Source organism: Trifolium pratense, linkage group LG5 (assembly GCF_020283565.1).
Source record: "Trifolium pratense cultivar HEN17-A07 linkage group LG5, ARS_RC_1.1, whole genome shotgun sequence".
Lineage (NCBI taxonomy): Eukaryota > Viridiplantae > Streptophyta > Magnoliopsida > Fabales > Fabaceae > Trifolium > Trifolium pratense.
Genome location: NC_060063.1, coordinates 47,303,306 through 47,321,847, shown reverse-complemented (window position 1 = coordinate 47,321,847; position 18,542 = coordinate 47,303,306). Strand labels below are relative to the sequence as shown.

Genomic DNA, 18,542 nt, shown 5'->3' with positions numbered 1-18,542 from the left:
CTGCATGATCCACTTAACCCAAGTATCTGAAAACCCCATCTTTTGCATCACCGCTTGTAAATAACTCCATTTGACACGATCAAAAGCTTTACTGACATCTAACTTTAAAGCAATAAGTCTCATTTTGCCGCGACTTTTACACTTCATATAATGGAGAACTTCAAAGGCTGTTAAAGCATTATCTAGAATATCTCTTCCGGGTACAAAAGCAGCTTGTGAATCTGAGATACAAGTAGGAAGGATACGTTTGAGACGGTTAGCTAAAACCTTTGAGAGAATTTTGTAGATGACATTGCAAAGAGATATAGGACGAAGATCCTTCATGCTTTCGGGACGGTCAACTTTCGCCACTAGTGCAATATTTGTATCATTGATATTAGGTGGAAATTGCCCATATTCGAGCCAAGAGCAGCAAGCTTCAAAAATTTCTCTTCCAAAAAGAGGCCAAAATTTGCGGTAGAATCCCGGGTTAAGACCGTCAGGTCCCGGAGATTTATCTGGATGCATAGAAAAAGCTGCTTGACGAAATTCTTCTTCGGTAAACGGAGCAGTAAGCATTTGATTATCCATATCAGTAACTCTTTGAGAGATAGTAGCAATAATAGGAGCATGGTCACCTTGGTTGGGAACAAACAAATTTTGGAAATAATTTTGAGCAATGTTACATAGGCCTGTTTGATCTTCCACCAAAACATCATTAATATTTCTCAACCTTTTGATAGCATTTCTCTTCTTTCTTGCACTTGCAGAAGCATGAAAGAATTTACTATTTTTGTCTCCATCGGTAAGCCAATAAACTTTAGCTCTTTGCTTCCAATACCTATCCTCCTGCAATAAAACATTTGAAAGCTTATTTTGAACATTAGAAATAGAAGCATCAGAAAGATGGTCATGAGTGGAACGGATAACTTCAAGCTCACGCCGAAGCTTGTTGGCCGTCTCACAAAAATTGGGAGAATTGTCTTTGCTCCAAGCTTCCATATCACTAATACAATAAGGCCAATTTGAAGTAATCATAGCTACCAAGCTGTTATCAAGGAGCCAAGAATTTTCAAATCGAAAAGAGCGCTTCGGCTGAATGTAAGGCTCATGCTCAAGCTTTAGGAGAATAGGCGAGTGATCAGAAGTAGCAGCAACCAAGTTAATGAGTCTAGCTTTAGGAAACATTAAGGACCATGCGTGAGTATGCATAGCGCGATCGAGACGCTCTTCCAAGGCACGATTTGTCCCTAGGCTTTTAAACCAAGTGTATTGGTAACCTTCCAGGGGCATATCAAGTAAGGAACAATCACTAACAGCATTACGGAAACCATTATAAAGCCAAGCAGGACGCTCGGGCCCTCCTTTTTTATCATCACTAGAGAGAAGGTCATTAAAGTCCCCGATAATACACCAAGGGTCGGTAGACATGGAAGCAAGGTCACGAAGGAGGTTCCATGACTGTCTACGTCTAGCACTGTCAGAATAACCCCAAAAGGACGTGAGGCGCCAATCCCCTCTCATGGTATCATGGACTTGGAGATTAATAAAATTAGATGAAAAATTAATAATGTTGCAGTTGAAAGTAGATTTCCAAAAGACAGCAAGACCACCACTTCGACCATCTCTATCAACAACAAAAGAACCATCATACCCAAGAACATAACAAAGATCCTTTATTTTATTAGAGTGAACCAAAGTCTCGATAAGAAGAACAATTTCCGGCTTATAGACACGGACAAGGTCTTTTAAACTAGGAATTGCTTTAGGACGACCCAATCCTCTTAAAAAAATTGAATAAGGCGGCATTTGTTTTTTGACAAACTTTTTTTTAAAAGTGCATTTGTTTATGTTTTAAAAAAATGATTTTGTTTTAAAAAAATCATAATTTTTTTAGAGATTTTAAAAAATTAAAAGTTATTTTCCGTTTGTTTATTATCATTATTTTTTAAAATGTAAAGCTGCTACACTTTTTTGAAACAATGAAGCTACTACACTTGGTTCCTTAGTTTTTTAAAAAATAAATTCTAAAAAAGTTATTAGTTTTTATTTTTTTATAAAATAATTTTTTAAAAAATCTATAATAAACACTGTTAAAATGATAAAATAGAATTTTTTAAAAATAAATAATTTTTTTCTTTTTTTTCTGATACTGAATAAATAATTTTTTTCTAAAGAATTATTGTATGATGGTAATTAGGATTTATGACAAGTAAATGAATTTTGATTGGTTGTAAGTACAAGACACGAATCCAAGTGAAACTGTATTCGTGTTTCAACTCTAACAACTGACGTGGCATGGCTGCTTCTCCTTCATCATAATTTTTCTGCCACCAAATCCTTCTTCTTCTTCTTCTTACTTTCTCTCTCTTCCAATTCTTTCTTCCCCAAATTCCCAATTCCCAATTTCGATTTTTCATCTAGGTTTCACTTCTTCTCATCAAATCCCAATCGATCAAATCCCTTCTCGATTGGGTTTCAATTATATCACAATCTTGAATTGCTAAATTCAATTGAAGCATTCATAATTGGATACTAATTCTGCTAATTAGGGTTTCAATTTGTTGGATCGATTTTGTGAGAAAGTATGGAAACGAGTAGAAGAGCGGTGGAATCGTACTGGAGGTCAAGGTTAATCGATTCAGCTACATCAGATGAAGATAAAGTTACACCTGTTTACAAATTGGAAGAAATTTGTGAGCTTTTGCGTTCTTCACATGTTTCTATTGTTAAGGAAGTTTCAGATTTTGTTTTGAAACGTTTGGATCATAAGAGTCCCATTGTAAAACAGAAGGTATACAAATTCCTTTTTTTTTTCTTTTTTTTTTGGTAGATCTCATTTGGGAGTTGTTGGTGATTGCATGCATAGTTGTTTTGAATGTTTTGGAATTAACTTTATGGGGAATGTATTATACTTTTATTGTTTATGATTGTGAAATTGCATGCTTTTGTATCATTTTTTATGTTTTCACTTTTTCTACTGTTATATTATTAAGGGGGTGCATAAGGTTCTTGTGGTGTGAGGTGATGATTCTCTTTGTTAAGAGCAACCCTTTGAAGTTGTAAAACAATATATGATAGTCTTTCCCATCTATTCATCGGTCTACTACTGAAAAACTATAATTGAAAATTGACTAATCAAATTTAATGTTCATAACCTTCAATGATGTTGCTTTGGAACACCTTTAACCTTGTAGATGTGTCTTAGAAGTGTCCAAGTAGTGTCAAAAGAAAGAATATCTTTTTTGGCACACTTGTTTGAGTTGTTCGACATGTGTCATATGAGTTTGTACGAGAGTCATACACATGTCTGACATGTGTAGTATGAGTGTCTTATGTCATGTGGTGTTGGTTACACTAACACATGTCAGACATTGGGGCACGCCTAATCCTAGAGGTGTCTATGCCTCAAAGCTAATTCTAACTAGCAACCATGTCCATACTTATATCTGTTACCAAGCAGTAAAGTTTGGAGGTGTTGATATGAATAAAAGATCTTAATCGTTTTTGGTGTCAGAAGTTGTATTACAAATTCATACTAGTATATCATTTGTCTAAACTTGTTTTACTCTTTTGTAAAAATATTGTTGGCAGGCTTTAAGATTGATAAAATATGCAGTTGGAAAGTCTGGTGCTGAGTTCAGAAGGGAAATGCAGAGACATTCAGTGGCAATTCGTCAATTATTGCACTACAAGGGACAGTTGGATCCTTTGAAAGGCGATGCACTAAATAAGGCGGTACGGGACACTGCTCAGGAGGCTGTCTCTGCCATCTTCTCAGAAGATAATAGTAATAGTAATATTAAGGTTGCCGCACCTTCTCAAGATCTTAACAGGCGGATACAAGGGTTTGGGAATACAAACTATGAACCGCCATCTGAAGATAAGAAGTCTTTTATTAGTGAGGTAGTTGGTATTGGAAGTGCATCAATTAAGCAAGGAATTCATAGCTTAACACAAGGACATTCACTAATGAAGAATGAAACTGGAAGTGGAAGCTACAAGAGTCCAAATCTTCAAAGGTCGCTGACCAACGAATCAGAACATGGTGACAGATATGTACCAGTTGCGTATCGTAGTGAAACTCAGAGTAGTTTTGGACTTCCAAAGAATCAATCTAGTGGTTCTTGGAATCAGGATTCTAGAGTAACTAAGATGGACATTTCAAATGGCGAATCCAGTGGAAATTCTTCAGAGACTAAGACTAGAGAGGATAGGCTGCTGGAGACAATTGTAACTTCAGGAGGTGTTCGTCTACAACCCTCTCGAGATGCCATTCAAGCTTTTCTAACAGAGGCTGCAAAGTTGGATGCCCTAGCTTTAAGTCATGCTCTTGAATTAAAGCTACAATCTCCTATTTGGCAGGCACGTCTACTAGGTTTATATTTCTAAAAAGATATAAATCAACTCATGAAAGTTAAAAAACATATGAATTATACGAACATGCATTGTTTATTTTCCAAGTATTCTGCAACATAATATAGTGGAACTTTACATGTCCCTTTTCTGGTATAAAAACAGTTAACTTCCGATGTATTTTGTTGTGCGTATTTCAATTTAAGTGTCTACATCTTTTCCCGCCTTATATTATTATCGGCGCTTGCAATCTTAAATGCATCTGTGCACATACAAGTGAATACCATGTATAATTTATCATTTTTGTTAAATTTTGACATTTTCCATGAAATGTGATGCTTATAAGTTATAATAACCAAGAATTTCTAAAGTTCTTACTGTATACTATTTTTAAAGCTTCTTATTAAAAAAAAATCTTATCAGAGTAATATTTTCAGGTGCGCATGAAAGCTGTTTGTGTTCTTGAGTCCGTCCTCAGAAAGAAGGGTGATGAACATTTTTCGTATGTGGCATCTTACTTCACTGAACATAATGACGCCGTGCAGAAATGTTCCGAATCTCCCCAAGCCTCTTTGAGGGAAAAGGCTATAAAGGTACCCTGATAATCAATCTGAATGAATAGTTACCACTTAATTTTTTTTTTCTCCTCATTCATTTTCACAATATACGCACATGCCAATCCATCATTTGTGTGAATAAGTTACCTCTCATTTCCATAATGAAAAATTTAGTTATAACTAGGAAATGGAAAATTTGATCATTTAGAAATTAGAACCCACTGGTTTGCGATATACATCACTAGTTTGTATGAAACCTGTATATAGATATTCTCTAGGTATGCACGTGCGTCTCCCATCTCTGGCAAAGGCCAACTGAACTATTCATCTTTTATATTTCTTTTCTGTGATAAAGTTGATAATGATAATCAATTTTGTAATATTACTATAAAAAATTAATTGTTGGCAGACTATAGGCATGGCTGTCAAACTTTCTGAGCTAACTCAGAATTTAACTAGTTCACGGCTTTAAGTATCAACATTGAATTAACTCATTTACAAAATTGTTCATGTATAAACTCGGGTAAACCTGCATATATGCATGGAGACTCACATAGAATCACGAGATTGAGGAAAACTGAACAAATCTACAATATAATGGTTATTTTACCGTAGACATGCCTGAAACTTGGTATGTTAAAACAATAATCCTAAATGCAATAGCTGAATTGAATGAAAAGCCTTTTTAGCGCAGAAATCGTTAACCTCAATTGTAGCCATTGACACCACTGATGCATCTTAGTTCTAACAACCCAACGTGAACCGACCTATAGAGGAGGTGAAAGGCTTCGTATTGAGCCTCAACCCCATATTTCCCCACACAAAAAAGTCACAATCCAAAAACCCATCCTTGTGAGCTTGCAATGAGCCTATAAGCCAACGAGGTGAATGAGCTCAACCTATGTTGTTAATCTCAGATAGTGGCGCGTAGCGCCGACCCCCAAAAATGCTTTAGCGGTATGGCAGGTAGCGGGATGACTGCTATTGTGAAGACTAAAAAACCATGTATAAATTAAACATAAATTCCAACAACATTCATAAATACTAGAAAATAGAAAAATACACAAAATTAAAGGGGCATTCGTACTTAATAATTATACTAAACTTTGCCAATTCTCATCGAAATATGTTCTAAATGAAGACTAAATAACATTCTATCCAAGTTCTAAAAGTATTCAAAATGACATCCCATCAAAATAAGACATAAGCAAGTGCTAAAAGTAAACAAAATGACAAGCCATTAATCTAAAATGATACTTCCACATCTGCATTTGCCTCATCTTTACTTCTAAGCTACGCCACACTAAGAAATAGAGCATAGAACAGAAACATAGCACTATGAATAGAAACGAAGATGAAGAGCAGAAACAGATATGAATAGGAACAGAACACTATGAAAATGAAAATACTTAGAATAGAAACAGTATGAAGAATAAAAACAAAGAGGAAGGAACAGAACACTATGAAGAATAGAAACAAGAAGAAAACAAACCTGGTAAGGAGAAGAGAAGAAGGAACAGAGCAGATTGGTTTTTGAGAAAGGAACAGAGCAAATCGATTTGGGAAAGTTGAAGGGGCAGAGTGATTTGAGAACGTTGAAGGAGGCAGAGCAATTTGAGAAACGTTGAGAAGCATTGAGACTTGAGAGAAAGGATGGTATCACGTGATAGTGAGAAATTAGGGCGCACCCAAAGGATGCCAAATACCCCTAACTTAAAGATATATTTCCAAAATTAGATTTTTCACCAAACGCTATCGATCACTGCCGCAATTTACGCTTCTCTAAATAGCGGAAAGCGGACCTCTGGCGTAGCAGAGAGGGGGTCTGCCACGACGCTTTCCCGCTATAGCGAGCTATTAAAATCATAGAGCCCAACTCTAATGAGCTGAATTCTAGCTTTACCAAGCTAAATCACCCTCCTATGTAGGGAACCCAATCCCACCAATCCCTAGTAATTTTGGGCCTATGATTTGTCAATTTGTCCATTGATTTTGGACTTTATCTTTTTGCATGTTGAATTTGTTTATCAATGTTGAACTGTGATGCGGTGTTTTTGTATTTTGGTCTGGTCTGGACTGGTCATACAAAGTTGTTAAGAATGAGAAGTGAAGGCTGGAAGCTGTTGCTAATTATTCTAATGGGATTACAGTACGAAACATCCTTCACGATTAATATGTTGTGATCATCTATTGAAATATGGACACTGGTTAGGAATTTATTCTGTAGTCAATAATTGCCCGCGGGTATGGGCTTTATTGCCATGCCTAAGTCAATTATACAAAAAATGAATTACCCTACACTTGAATATCTAAGTGCGGTTTGTAATTTTTTAAATATTTCAACAATAATAGTTTAGTTTGCTTTGTAAATAAATGCCAACCAATAAGTTTTAACAGCAATATTTGTAATTTAATTTAAAACTTGCCCCCTTGATGGACAGGTTCTTGGTCTTCTAGGTGGAGGCCAGCCAAACAGTTCTGCTATTAGTTCAGAGAAAGCTGTAAAGACAGAGCGTCCTGTTGTTGCTGAATTGCCTGACTTGATAGACACTGGCGATTCAAATGATAACACAGCCAATACTACAAATGAACAAAGTATAGGAAATTTGACATCATCCGCACCTCTGGTTGATGATTTATTTGGCGATATAAGCGGCTCTATTGGAGCTAGTCATGAAGTGAAAAATGACGACGACCCATTTGCGGATGTATCATTTCACTCGGGCGAGAGCAAAGAACAAGCAGATGATCTATTTTCAGGAATGACAGTTGGCGTTGATAAGCCAGTTGATCAATGGAGTCACAAGCAGGGGATTCAAAGTGATCCTCAACTTTTTGACGTTTTTGCTTCTGGTTCGGAGCAAGGAAATCATAACGCGTCTTTTGGTGATTTAATGGGTGGTTTATCAATAGATGAAAATACCTCAAGCACGGCGAAGCAGAAGGGAACATATTCTGCAGTGCAATCTGAATCTTTATTTTCAGGTTTAAACAACCACACCCCAGAGAATACTCTGGGCGGCATGTTGGGATCTCAGGCTCAGCCAGTTGGGTTCAATGGAAACCCGTTGTTTCCCACTGGTCATCTGCCTTATAATATGCAACCTGGTATTATGTTGAACCAGCCATATCCTTCTCAGCCTCTTAATTATGGTGCCATGGGAACTCTCTTAGCTCAGCAACAATTACTCGCTACAATGGCTAATTTCCAACACCTTAGTAATGTCAACATGCGAGATGATGGTGTTGCTCAAATGGTTGGACCTAATGGAAATTCACCTTTGCCAGACATATTTCAACCAAATTTTGCATCTCAAACTCCCAGCTCAATGATCAATAATTCAAAGAAAGAAGATAACACAAAAGCATTTGATTTTATCTCGGTAAGTCTTTTTTATGTATACCTTCCATTGGTTTCATTTTTTTTTTTCCAACTTGAATGACTAAATAATAAATCAACTTAAAGTCAAATTATTAAGAAGAATTTGGATTTAAATCTGTCATTTTACATGATTCACTTTGTTTCATGCTTGTAGGACCATCTTAGCTCTGCTCGTGATTCAAGGAGAGTGATTTGAAATCTTCACGCCATTTTCCTTCGCTCGATGAATTTCAACTTGTGGTCCATGGTATCCTGTAATAACTGGTTTTGTAAGGAGTGAATTACTCGTATACAAGTAATCATCGTGATAATGCCAAATATTATACAATTACATGCATTTTTATTTCACTAGAATATATACATGAGTATCTAATCATGTAATTAAATAGAATCAAATAATCAAATAGTCACACTCAATTAATCACAAAAATATTAATTTCACAACCATTTTATCAACGACTCAAATCAACAATTAGTAAAAAAATAATTATAATATACTTTATAAAATATATCAATTACCAAATATATTGATGACAAAAAATTAGTCATTTATAATGAATATAACATCCAATCATAATTCTACATCAAAAGTTAGTCTTCTAACTTAGTAATATCTTTGTTGAACCTACTCCATGGATACCTCTATTATGAGTGTAAGGCAAAGCGTAAGGCCGTTTCAACTGCCATATCATGGTTGTTTGCAATGAGCATATATCAACTATGCCTAAATTACGAACAATGGCGATGCTGCATAAGATTCTTCAAAAAACGAAAACGCAATTGAAGAAGAGAGAAACAGAATGAAATCTCGAAAAAAAAAATGTAAAAAAAATTTGGACCATTTCTCGATTTGTGCGTGTCATCCTTGCGCAGGGGCCATGCTAATCTTCTCTGTATCGTTCCAATTTTATCGGATGTCCCCGAAGGGTCAAATTTCATAATAAGGATTGTGTTCTGTGTGCCTCTGTGGCTATCAAAATAATTGCTGCTTCTGAATCAATTTACAGTTTTCATCAAATAGAATCTATCCAATCTATGCTATGGGTAGTGAAGGGAGTTTATGAGAAAAAAGTGTAGCATTGAAGGAGTTTTTTCCTATAAAAAACCCAGCGACAAAACTCTCACACATTAAGTGTTATTTTTTACGAAAAGGTGCTTATAGCATTTCATTAATTAAAATGTGTTCAATACAATTTGATGCATCGACCATAACTTGGAAACTAGCATACAATGTAGCCACCTGAGCTAGAGTATGCGCAGCCTTATTTACTTGTCTCTGCACAAACTCTACACTAGAGTTTCTATAAAAACTAGAAAAGAGAGATTTACAATGATCCATGATAGCGCCAAATTCAGTAAGATCTCTATTTGACGAATGAAATTTATCAACCACTCTTTTCGAATCCAACTCAAAGTGTACCGCTCCTATGTTGAGCTCGTGCACCCATTTTAGCGTAGACAGCAGACCAAGTGCCTCACCGATATAAACTTTGCTTTTGGAGAAAATCATTCAGTTCTTGCTGCAATAAAAGCTCCATGTATGTTCATCTCTAATACATATTCTGACACCGACTCTATCAGACTTTACTGAAAAAAAAAAAGCATCTACATTACATTTAACCCGTCCAGCCATCGGTTTATGCCAACTTCGCTGCACTGCAACCTGAGATGATGTACCTGAAGGAGTTGCAGCAGCGCGTACTGCTCTCCAGTCCTGTAACATAGAAGTAGCACGAGAAAAAACAAAGTTTTGGGCATCGGTAATATTATTCCAGATTTTATTGTTGCGTTACTTCCAAATACTCCAATAAGTGCATGCAAAAAGGGCTGCATCATTTGTCGACAATTGTTGTAGGACGCGAAAGATTATAGACTGGACCTCATCCTCACTACTATCAACAACCTGAAAAAAGAAAGACATCCTCCACAAATTTCGGCTACTAGGACATCTGAAAAAATATATGCTTACTATCCTCTTCTTCCACTTGACAAAGTGCATAATCAGTTTGACATTCCACTTTAGCCCGTAACCAGACCCGAGTCATAACACAATTTCGACAAATTTGCCACACTAAATTTTTAATATTTGGCGGGGCTTTAATAGATACAATAAATTCCAATCACCAATAACTCTCAAATAAAAGATACCAAGGAGTTTCTGCAAATACATTCTATAAGCACTCCACACAGAATAATCTCCATTGTTTTCACCACGCCATATGCATGCATTAAAAAGTGTTAAAAAGTGGAAAATTTCATATTCAACCCGCACTCAAATATATCAAAGTTTCTTCCGTTTTTATTTTTCTTATGAGTTGTACTTCTCTACACTATACTATTACTAATTACTAACTCTACACTATACTATTACTAACTCTCCCACCTTAGTGTAAGATTATTATTTTCAAGTTTAATTTTTTTAATAAGTAGTATGTATAAAATTTTACATTATCAACAAATCACAATGAATTACATATTTAAATCCAAAAAGATATTTTTTTTATTAATAATCAAATAATTACAAACAATGTATTTTTTTTTTTACAATAAACGTAATATTACTTAAATTCATTTATTTTTACTAAAAATGTAGAGAAAACAACACAACCTCTATTTAAGACGAATTGTATAGAACATCCCAAATTTTATTTTTGCGGGAAACAATTATTAACGATTGTACTTATAGCGAACTTTAGATTTTTCTTTTCCAGCTCATTGAAGATCGTCACTACTAAACCAACTAACAATTAGTAGCTGAACTCGAGATGATCAGAGACCACTTCCTCTAAAAAAGTTAATACAAAAAAAAATACAATACAAAAGACTATTGAATATTAATTGAAGTCCTCTCTCCAATAATAAGGAAGGATGAATTTAAGACTTCACTAAAAATGGGGCAATACATGGTGTAGACTTAGGAAGCTGCCATTTCACATGGCTTCCATCTGTATTAGTACATGGACAGATATATGATCAGATGTGATCTAAGCAAATAACAAAAATGGGGCAGTAATAACATTTCTTAGTCTACACCATGTGTACAATACATGTGACTATTATTTTTAAAGGGAAACAAATAAACATAAAAGAAATATTTTTTATATGAGAAGTGGCGGTTGGTAATGGTGTGCTCAGTCCATGATTGATCAAGTTCACCACTTTTCTCCCATTACCTTCTGTTTCCAGATTCCTCTTACTATACTGTATTTTATTCTCCAATTTCCATTTTTATTAATGTTTGAGGAAAAAATGTGGTCTAGATCTTGACAAAGATCATTATTTGTATTTTTCAAACTATGTTCACAAATCATAGTTCAATTGATTGATGGATTACTAGGTCAAATGTCATAATTAGAGTGCAAACTCCGATCCTTCCATTTTATATGTGTGAATTTTCAATAATTTATTATTTCTTCGATTAAAAAAATATTCTAACAAATACTAACAATTAACTTTGTAGTTTAAGAAAAACATCAATTAGTAACAAAGTTAACACAAAATTTCTATGATTCAATCAATGAACATGTCAATTGAGTGTACATGTGATGCTCTAGTCTAGACACTAGTTTTAAAATACCTCATTATTTTTGTGGACCTTGCATTTTATTGTTATTGTTATTGTTATTATTAATCTAATCTAATAATGGAAGGTAGAACTGTCTTATTTTCAAGTTTCTTTCACCTTGTAACATGGAAAGATTCCCTTATTAAAATCATAATCAATAATTAACAAACCATCAAGTGGATGATAGATGATAGTTCATGTCTTTACTTTAATCTGTTTTTAAATTTTCCCATATGTCTTTTGAAAGTTGTTCCAATTATTACATGGCTTTAATTTAAATTTTTTATGTTAAGATAATCATAAATTCATCAATATTTTTTATGGATCTTACATTAACCATATGTTGCTGTATCAACAATGCATCATTTCTAAATCTTTGTCATACTTAGAAGTTACCCTTTAATCAAATGTAACTACAAATTCCACTTTCACACTGATCATTGCAATGTATCTATTAAAATATACTTAATTAAAGTAGATTAACAAAAAAAATAAAAATCACTATACTAAAAAAGATGCTTTAGACAATGTTTCTTGTCTAAAAACAGAATCATAAAGTTCAAATAAGGTTATAAAGTTCCATTAACAACATAATAGTGTGGTAACTAAACTTTTTTACAACTTTTTTCATGTTAAATCTCAAATTATAGATCACTAAATTAATGTACACTAGTGAACATGTTAGATCTACTATTCAAGTAAAATATAAACTGGTTGGTTCAGTGGTGATTGACGCTAGACTTTGTAGGGAGGATGACAGTTCGATTTCCTGCAACTGCGATTGAGATACGACTGAAACAACTTGATGACAGAACTGACCCATGAACCAGATTAGACGGTCTAGTGGACCAGATACTAGTGGCGAAAAAAAAACTAGGACATTGATTCAATTATGAAATATACATTTATTACCTAAGTAGATAATTAAAAAAAAAAATTAAGGAGAAGATTTTATATTCTCTAATTCCTTACAATCATTTTAGCAAGAATGTAGTTACCGTAAAATGGAATTCAACATTAAAAAATAAGAGATTATTTTTTTAATTCCTCCTCAAAAAGACAAGGATAAGTTATAAGTTATAACCATAACATGAAAATTAGAAACTAAACCAACAACATTAAAGAGTCATACATATTCTCTCCCATGTTTTATGTCGGATAAACTACAAATAAGTCCAAATCTTCCTTTCATATATCTATTCAAATTTACCATATAGTTTATTTATTAGTCACATAATATAGTGAATCATTTACATTATGAAAAACTGAGCCTTAAACAAAGAGAATGAAGAAGAAAAAAATGCAGATGAAAACCAAGTTTTTCATATTCTTCTGTTACATTGTAATTTTTTGTTTCTCTTATAGTTTTTCTGCTGCTTCAAAAGCTTCTTCAAATGATGAAGTTTCAGCTTTGCTTTCTATAAAATCAGGTCTTGTTGATCCTTTAAACAGTCTTCATGATTGGAAATTGGATGCAGATCATTGTAACTGGACCGGAATCAAATGCAACACGGATGGAATGGTAGAGAATCTTGATCTTTCTCACAAGAATCTCAGTGGTATAGTATCCAATGATATACAAAGTCTTCAAAATCTTACTTCTCTTAACTTATGTTGCAATGCATTTTCATCACTTTTTCCAAAATCTATAGTAAATCTCACCACATTGAACATTCTTGATGTAAGTCAGAATTTCTTTATTGGTGAATTTCCATTAGGATTTGGAAAGGCGTTGAAACTCGCGAGCTTAAATGTTTCTAGCAATGAGTTCAATGGTTCAATTCCTTTGGACATTGGAAATGCAACTTCATTAGAAATGCTTGATCTTAGAGGTAGTTTCTTTGAAGGTTCAATTCCGAAATCATTCGGAAACTTGAATAAGTTGAAGTTTCTTGGTTTATCTGGGAATAATCTCACTGGAAAAATTCCTGGTGAGCTTGGAAAACTTTCATCATTGGAGTATATGATTGTTGGATATAACGAATTCGAAGGTGAGATTCCGTCAGAATTCGGAAATCTTACTAGTCTAAAGTATCTTGATTTAGCAGTTTCCAATCTTGGTGGTGAGATTCCAAATGAATTAGGAAATCTTAAGGTATTGGATACACTTTTCTTATACAATAACAATTTTGAAGGAAGAATTCCATCACAAATTGGTAACATTACTTCTTTGCAGTTTTTGGATTTTTCTGATAACAATTTGTTAGGAAAAATTCCAGATGAAATTAGTCTGCTGAAAAATTTGAAGCTTCTGAATTTCATGGGAAATCGGTTATCCGGTTTTGTTCCTTCTGGAATTGGTAACTTGCATCAACTAGAGGTTCTGGAGCTATGGAACAATTCATTATCAGGTCCATTGCCTAGTAACCTCGGCGAGAATTCACCGTTGCAATGGTTGGATGTATCATCCAATTCACTCTCTGGTGAGATTCCAGTAACTCTTTGCAGCAAAGGAAATCTCACTAAGCTCATACTTTTCAACAATGCTTTCTCCGGTCCAATTCCATCAAGCCTATCGACGTGTTCTTCACTTGTTCGTGTTCGAATTCACAACAATTTACTTTCCGGTAAAGTTCCTGTTGGTCTTGGCAAGCTTGAGAAACTTCAAAGGTTGGAATTAGCTAATAATAGTCTCACTGGTGAAATACCAGATGATATTCCTTCTTCCGTGTCGCTTTCTTTCATTGATCTGTCAAGAAACAAACTTCATTCTTCTCTACCTTCCACCATTCTTTCCATTTCAAATCTTCAAGTATTCATTGTCTCACACAATAGCTTAGTAGGTAAAATCCCTGACCAATTTCAGGACTCTCCCTAACTTACTGTTCTTGATCTCTCGTCGAATCATTTGTCCGGAACCATTCCCGAAAGCATAGGTTCTTGTCAAAGATTAGTAAATTTGAATCTACAAAATAACCTTTTGATTGGTGAAATTCCAAAAACATTAGCTAACATGCCAACATTATCCATCCTTGATCTTTCCAACAATTCGTTGACCGGTCATATACCTGAAAACTTTGGTTCATCACCAGCTCTTGAAGCATTTAATGTCTCATACAACAAGCTTGAAGGTTCTGTACCAGAAAATGGTATGCTGAGAACTCTAAACCCGAATAATCTCGTCGGAAATGATGGCCTATGTGGTGGTATCCTCTCTTCATGTGATCAAAACTCAGCATACTCCTCGAGGCATGAAAGTTCACATGAAAAGCGCATTATCACAGGATGGATAATTGGAATATCATCAATTCTAGCCATTGGAATTACAATTTTGGTAGCAAGGTCTTTATATGTAAGGTGGTACACCGGCGGTTTTTGCTTCAGAGAGAGATTTTATAAAGGTAGCAAAGGGTGGCCATGGAGATTGATGGCATTTCAGAGACTTGGTTTTACAAGTTCAGACATTCTAGCTTGTATCAAGGAAACAAATGTGATTGGAATGGGAGGTACCGGCGTTGTTTACAAGGCCGAGGTACCGCATTCTAACACAGTTGTGGCAGTGAAAAAGTTGTGGAGATCAGGAAATGATGTTGAAGTAGGAGGAGGAGGAGGCGGTGATGAACTTGTTGGAGAGGTGAACCTGTTAGGAAGATTAAGGCATAGAAACATTGTTAGATTATTAGGATTTCTTTATAATGACACTGATTTGATGATAGTTTATGAATTTATGCCTAATGGAAACCTTGGAGATGCCTTGCATTGTAAGCAAACAGTTAGACAGCTTGTGGATTGGGTTTCGAGATACAATATAGCTTTAGGAGTTGCTCAAGGACTTGCTTATCTTCACCATGACTGTTATCCGCCGGTTATTCATCGCGACATTAAGTCAAATAATATACTTCTTGATGCAAATCTTGAGGCAAGGATAGCAGATTTTGGATTGGCCAAGATGATGGTCCGTAAGAACGAAACCGTCTCCATGGTTGCCGGTTCCTATGGCTACATTGCTCCTGGTGAGTTACTTGTTTCCGTATCTTGTTTTATCTGTGATTAGAAGTTATAACTACATTTTGCTTACTTGATTACCACTTTAGATCAAGAAGGATAGTTAACAAAGTTTAATTAATACGTACTGATATTAAACACACGCACGCCCCTAATCGCATTTCACTAGGTAGATATTTTTGGCAATATTTTAGCTAGTAAAATAATATAACAAACTAAACAAAGTTACAACATGGTTAGATACGATTAGACATCTACGTAAACATTTTTACACTGTCAGTGCATACCAATTAAACTCTAGTTAATTTCTCTGAGATCATAACATTTCAACGATTTACGAATTCGCAGAATATGGCTATGCATTGAAGGTGGATGAAAAGATTGATGTATACAGTTACGGAGTAGTTTTATTCGAGCTTCTGACAGGAAAGAGGCCGCTTGATGAAGAATTTGGAGAAAGTGTAGACATTGTAGAATGGATTAGAAGGAAGATTAGAGATAACAAATCTCTAGAAGAAGCATTAGATCAAAGCGTAGGAAACAGCAGACATGTTATAGAAGAGATGCTTTTAGTTTTAAGAATAGCAGTTATTTGCACTGCTAAGCTTCCTAAGGAAAGACCAAGTATGAGAGATGTGATAATGATGCTTGGAGAGGCAAAGCCTAGAAGAAAAATCAGTGGCAACAATGAAACATCTTTAGCAGCTAACAACATTAATAACAAGGAGATGTCAGTTTTTAGCACATCACCAGTTAGTGGCCTTCTTTAGGAACAAGATTTGAGTTTCACCAACCAATCGTTAGTTGGTCCAGTGATGATTGGATCTGGTAGGAAGGACCACGGTTCGATCTCCCGCAACTGCGATCGAGAGGGAGCTGAAACCACTTGATGCCAGAACTGACTCTGGACCATATTAGGCGGTTCAGTAGACCCGATATCGGTGGTGAAAACTAAAAAAGATTTGAGTTTCACCTATGTAATTTTGTAATCAGTGATGCAATATTTAATTGTCTTTGTAATATTAATTAATGTAATGAGATTAATTTGTGAAAATAAATTTTCTATGTATCCTTATTTTCGTACAGAACCATAGAACTCAAATATCTCAATATCTCATCTACCATACAATTTAAAAAAAAAAATTATCAACAAAATCTAGTGCGAGATTTTAGCACTAGAATATAAAATCTAGTTTATATTTTTAGGTTGTGTGTAAAGAAAGAAAAAAAAAGTAAAATATATTTTAGGTTTGGTCAAGAATATATTTTAGGTTTAGATTGTACCAAAACAAAAAAAAAATATTTAGGTTTAGATATAAATAATAGATGGGAATGAGCAATCCATGCATCTTTCTCTAAAAGTTCGTTTGGCCGAACTTTTTTAGAGCTTATGCAAACCACTTGTGCAATATAAATTAAGTTTTATGTTAGTTTATAAGTTTACGTACACTAGTGAAAACTATAATTTTATAAATTTTTTTAGGGTTATGCTAAACGGTGCCTCCGGAGCACACTCTTTAAACATACCAAAAATAGAAATAAAAGATAAAATTAATATTGATAAAATAACTTTTTACATTTTCGATGCACTGAATGCACAAGTCCCGAGACAAAATTTATATATTTATATGCTTAACCAATGTTCTGGGGGCATTGTTTAGCATTTTCCATTTTTTTATCATAAACTACATTGACAAACTTATAATAATATATAAAAATTGCATAAGTTGTTTGCATAAGCTCTAAAAAAAAGCTAAGGGCTCGTTTGGATAAACAGCTTATACGAATGCTTATAGCATTAGAGCTTTTAATACGAGAGCTTACGCCATAAGCTCTTATGCTGAATAAGCTATTTATGTTTGGATATGTTCATTAAAAAGTACTTACGTAAATTGAAGTGTTTGGATGTCTCATCACATAAGTAATTATAAATTTAAGATTGATTTTGCATAAAAATAAATAAATTTAATATTGACTCGAAAAGATAAATTAAAAAAAAAAAAGTGGGATACTTTTAAAAAGATAAGTGTGAAGAAGGACAAAAAAATAACCGTAAAAAAACAAGAAGATAAGTTTAAGATTGATTCAAAAAATAAATTCTAAAAAATACGTTAATATTGTGTAAAATGGAGTAGGCGGGATTCGAAGCGGGATCCTTTTTCATAAGCTCCATGTTAAGCCCAACGATAAGCATATTATACGAGCTTATTAAAATACTAGTTAAGAGACCCGTGCATTTGAACGGATACTTAAATTTTATTTGATATTTAAGTTTATTATTATATTATGATAAAAAATATTTAAAAATTTGTTAAAAAATATTGTTATAATATAAGTGAAATTATTATTATCTTAAAAAACTTGTTAAAGTCATTGTCCCGTGTATATTTTTAAATAAATTATATTATTATTTTGAATCAGTAACCTATTGGGCGAAATTTTACATTTTCAAGGTGAAAATATTGGGTTCAAGATTCAAACATCGATTCCTCTTTTATGCATAGATTTGTTCAACTTCTTTGATGTTTTTTTTTTTTTTTTACGCAATTCTTTGATGTTATTAGATTGTGTGGTTCCTATTTTTATGTTAGATTTCTTCAACAAATAAAGATTATTATTCGAGTAAAATTACAATTAAAGGTACAAAATATGAAATTTTATTAAAATTGGTAAGGAAAAATTAACTAACTTGGTAGCAATTGACAAAACTTTTTTTTTTTCTTATGCCTAAAGTTTCTATGATCTTTTATTATTTTTA

General features: G+C 34.0%; 3 protein-coding genes and 1 non-coding gene across 4 annotated transcripts; 3 read left to right on the top strand and 1 right to left on the bottom strand.

The window, feature by feature from the left end:
- The first annotated feature begins 2,214 nt into the window (after window positions 1-2,214).
- LOC123885498 (protein MODIFIED TRANSPORT TO THE VACUOLE 1) lies at window positions 2,215-8,628 on the top strand. Its single transcript, XM_045934781.1, has 5 exons — window positions 2,215-2,773; window positions 3,574-4,344; window positions 4,773-4,928; window positions 7,334-8,275; window positions 8,429-8,628. The coding sequence occupies exons 1-5, from the start codon at window positions 2,567-2,569 to the stop codon at window positions 8,468-8,470; spliced, it is 2,118 nt and encodes a 705-aa protein (XP_045790737.1). The 5' UTR covers window positions 2,215-2,566; the 3' UTR covers window positions 8,471-8,628.
- Window positions 8,629-9,101: 473 nt separating this feature from the next.
- LOC123887756 lies at window positions 9,102-9,204 on the bottom strand. Its single transcript, XR_006801756.1, has one exon. It is a non-coding gene; the product is annotated as a U6 spliceosomal RNA (small nuclear RNA).
- A 3,915-nt stretch (window positions 9,205-13,119) lies between these two features.
- On the top strand, window positions 13,120-16,857 carry LOC123885500 (MDIS1-interacting receptor like kinase 1-like). The gene is made up of 2 exons (XM_045934784.1): window positions 13,120-15,792; window positions 16,133-16,857. The coding sequence occupies exons 1-2, from the start codon at window positions 14,793-14,795 to the stop codon at window positions 16,552-16,554; spliced, it is 1,422 nt and encodes a 473-aa protein (XP_045790740.1). The 5' UTR covers window positions 13,120-14,792; the 3' UTR covers window positions 16,555-16,857.
- Window positions 13,125-14,657, top strand: LOC123885499 (MDIS1-interacting receptor like kinase 1-like). Its single transcript, XM_045934782.1, has one exon. The coding sequence runs from the start codon at window positions 13,125-13,127 to the stop codon at window positions 14,655-14,657; it is 1,533 nt and encodes a 510-aa protein (XP_045790738.1).
- Window positions 16,858-18,542: the final 1,685 nt, after the last annotated feature.

What these genes read in the sequence shown, in the direction of transcription:
- LOC123885498 (XM_045934781.1), top strand. Translation starts at nt 2,567, where the DNA reads ATGGAAACGAGTAGAAGAGCGGTGGAATCGTACTGGAGGTCAAGGTTA. An exon ending in GTCCCATTGTAAAACAGAAG is followed by an intron (nt 2,774 to 3,573) that starts GTATACAAATTC and finishes TATTGTTGGCAG; the next exon opens with GCTTTAAGATTGATAAAATA. An exon ending in AAGCATTTGATTTTATCTCG is followed by an intron (nt 8,276 to 8,428) that starts GTAAGTCTTTTT and finishes TCATGCTTGTAG; the next exon opens with GACCATCTTAGCTCTGCTCG.
- LOC123885499 (XM_045934782.1), top strand. Translation starts at nt 13,125, where the DNA reads ATGAAGAAGAAAAAAATGCAGATGAAAACCAAGTTTTTCATATTCTTC.
- LOC123885500 (XM_045934784.1), top strand. Translation starts at nt 14,793, where the DNA reads ATGCCAACATTATCCATCCTTGATCTTTCCAACAATTCGTTGACCGGT. An exon ending in CTATGGCTACATTGCTCCTG is followed by an intron (nt 15,793 to 16,132) that starts GTGAGTTACTTG and finishes ACGAATTCGCAG; the next exon opens with AATATGGCTATGCATTGAAG.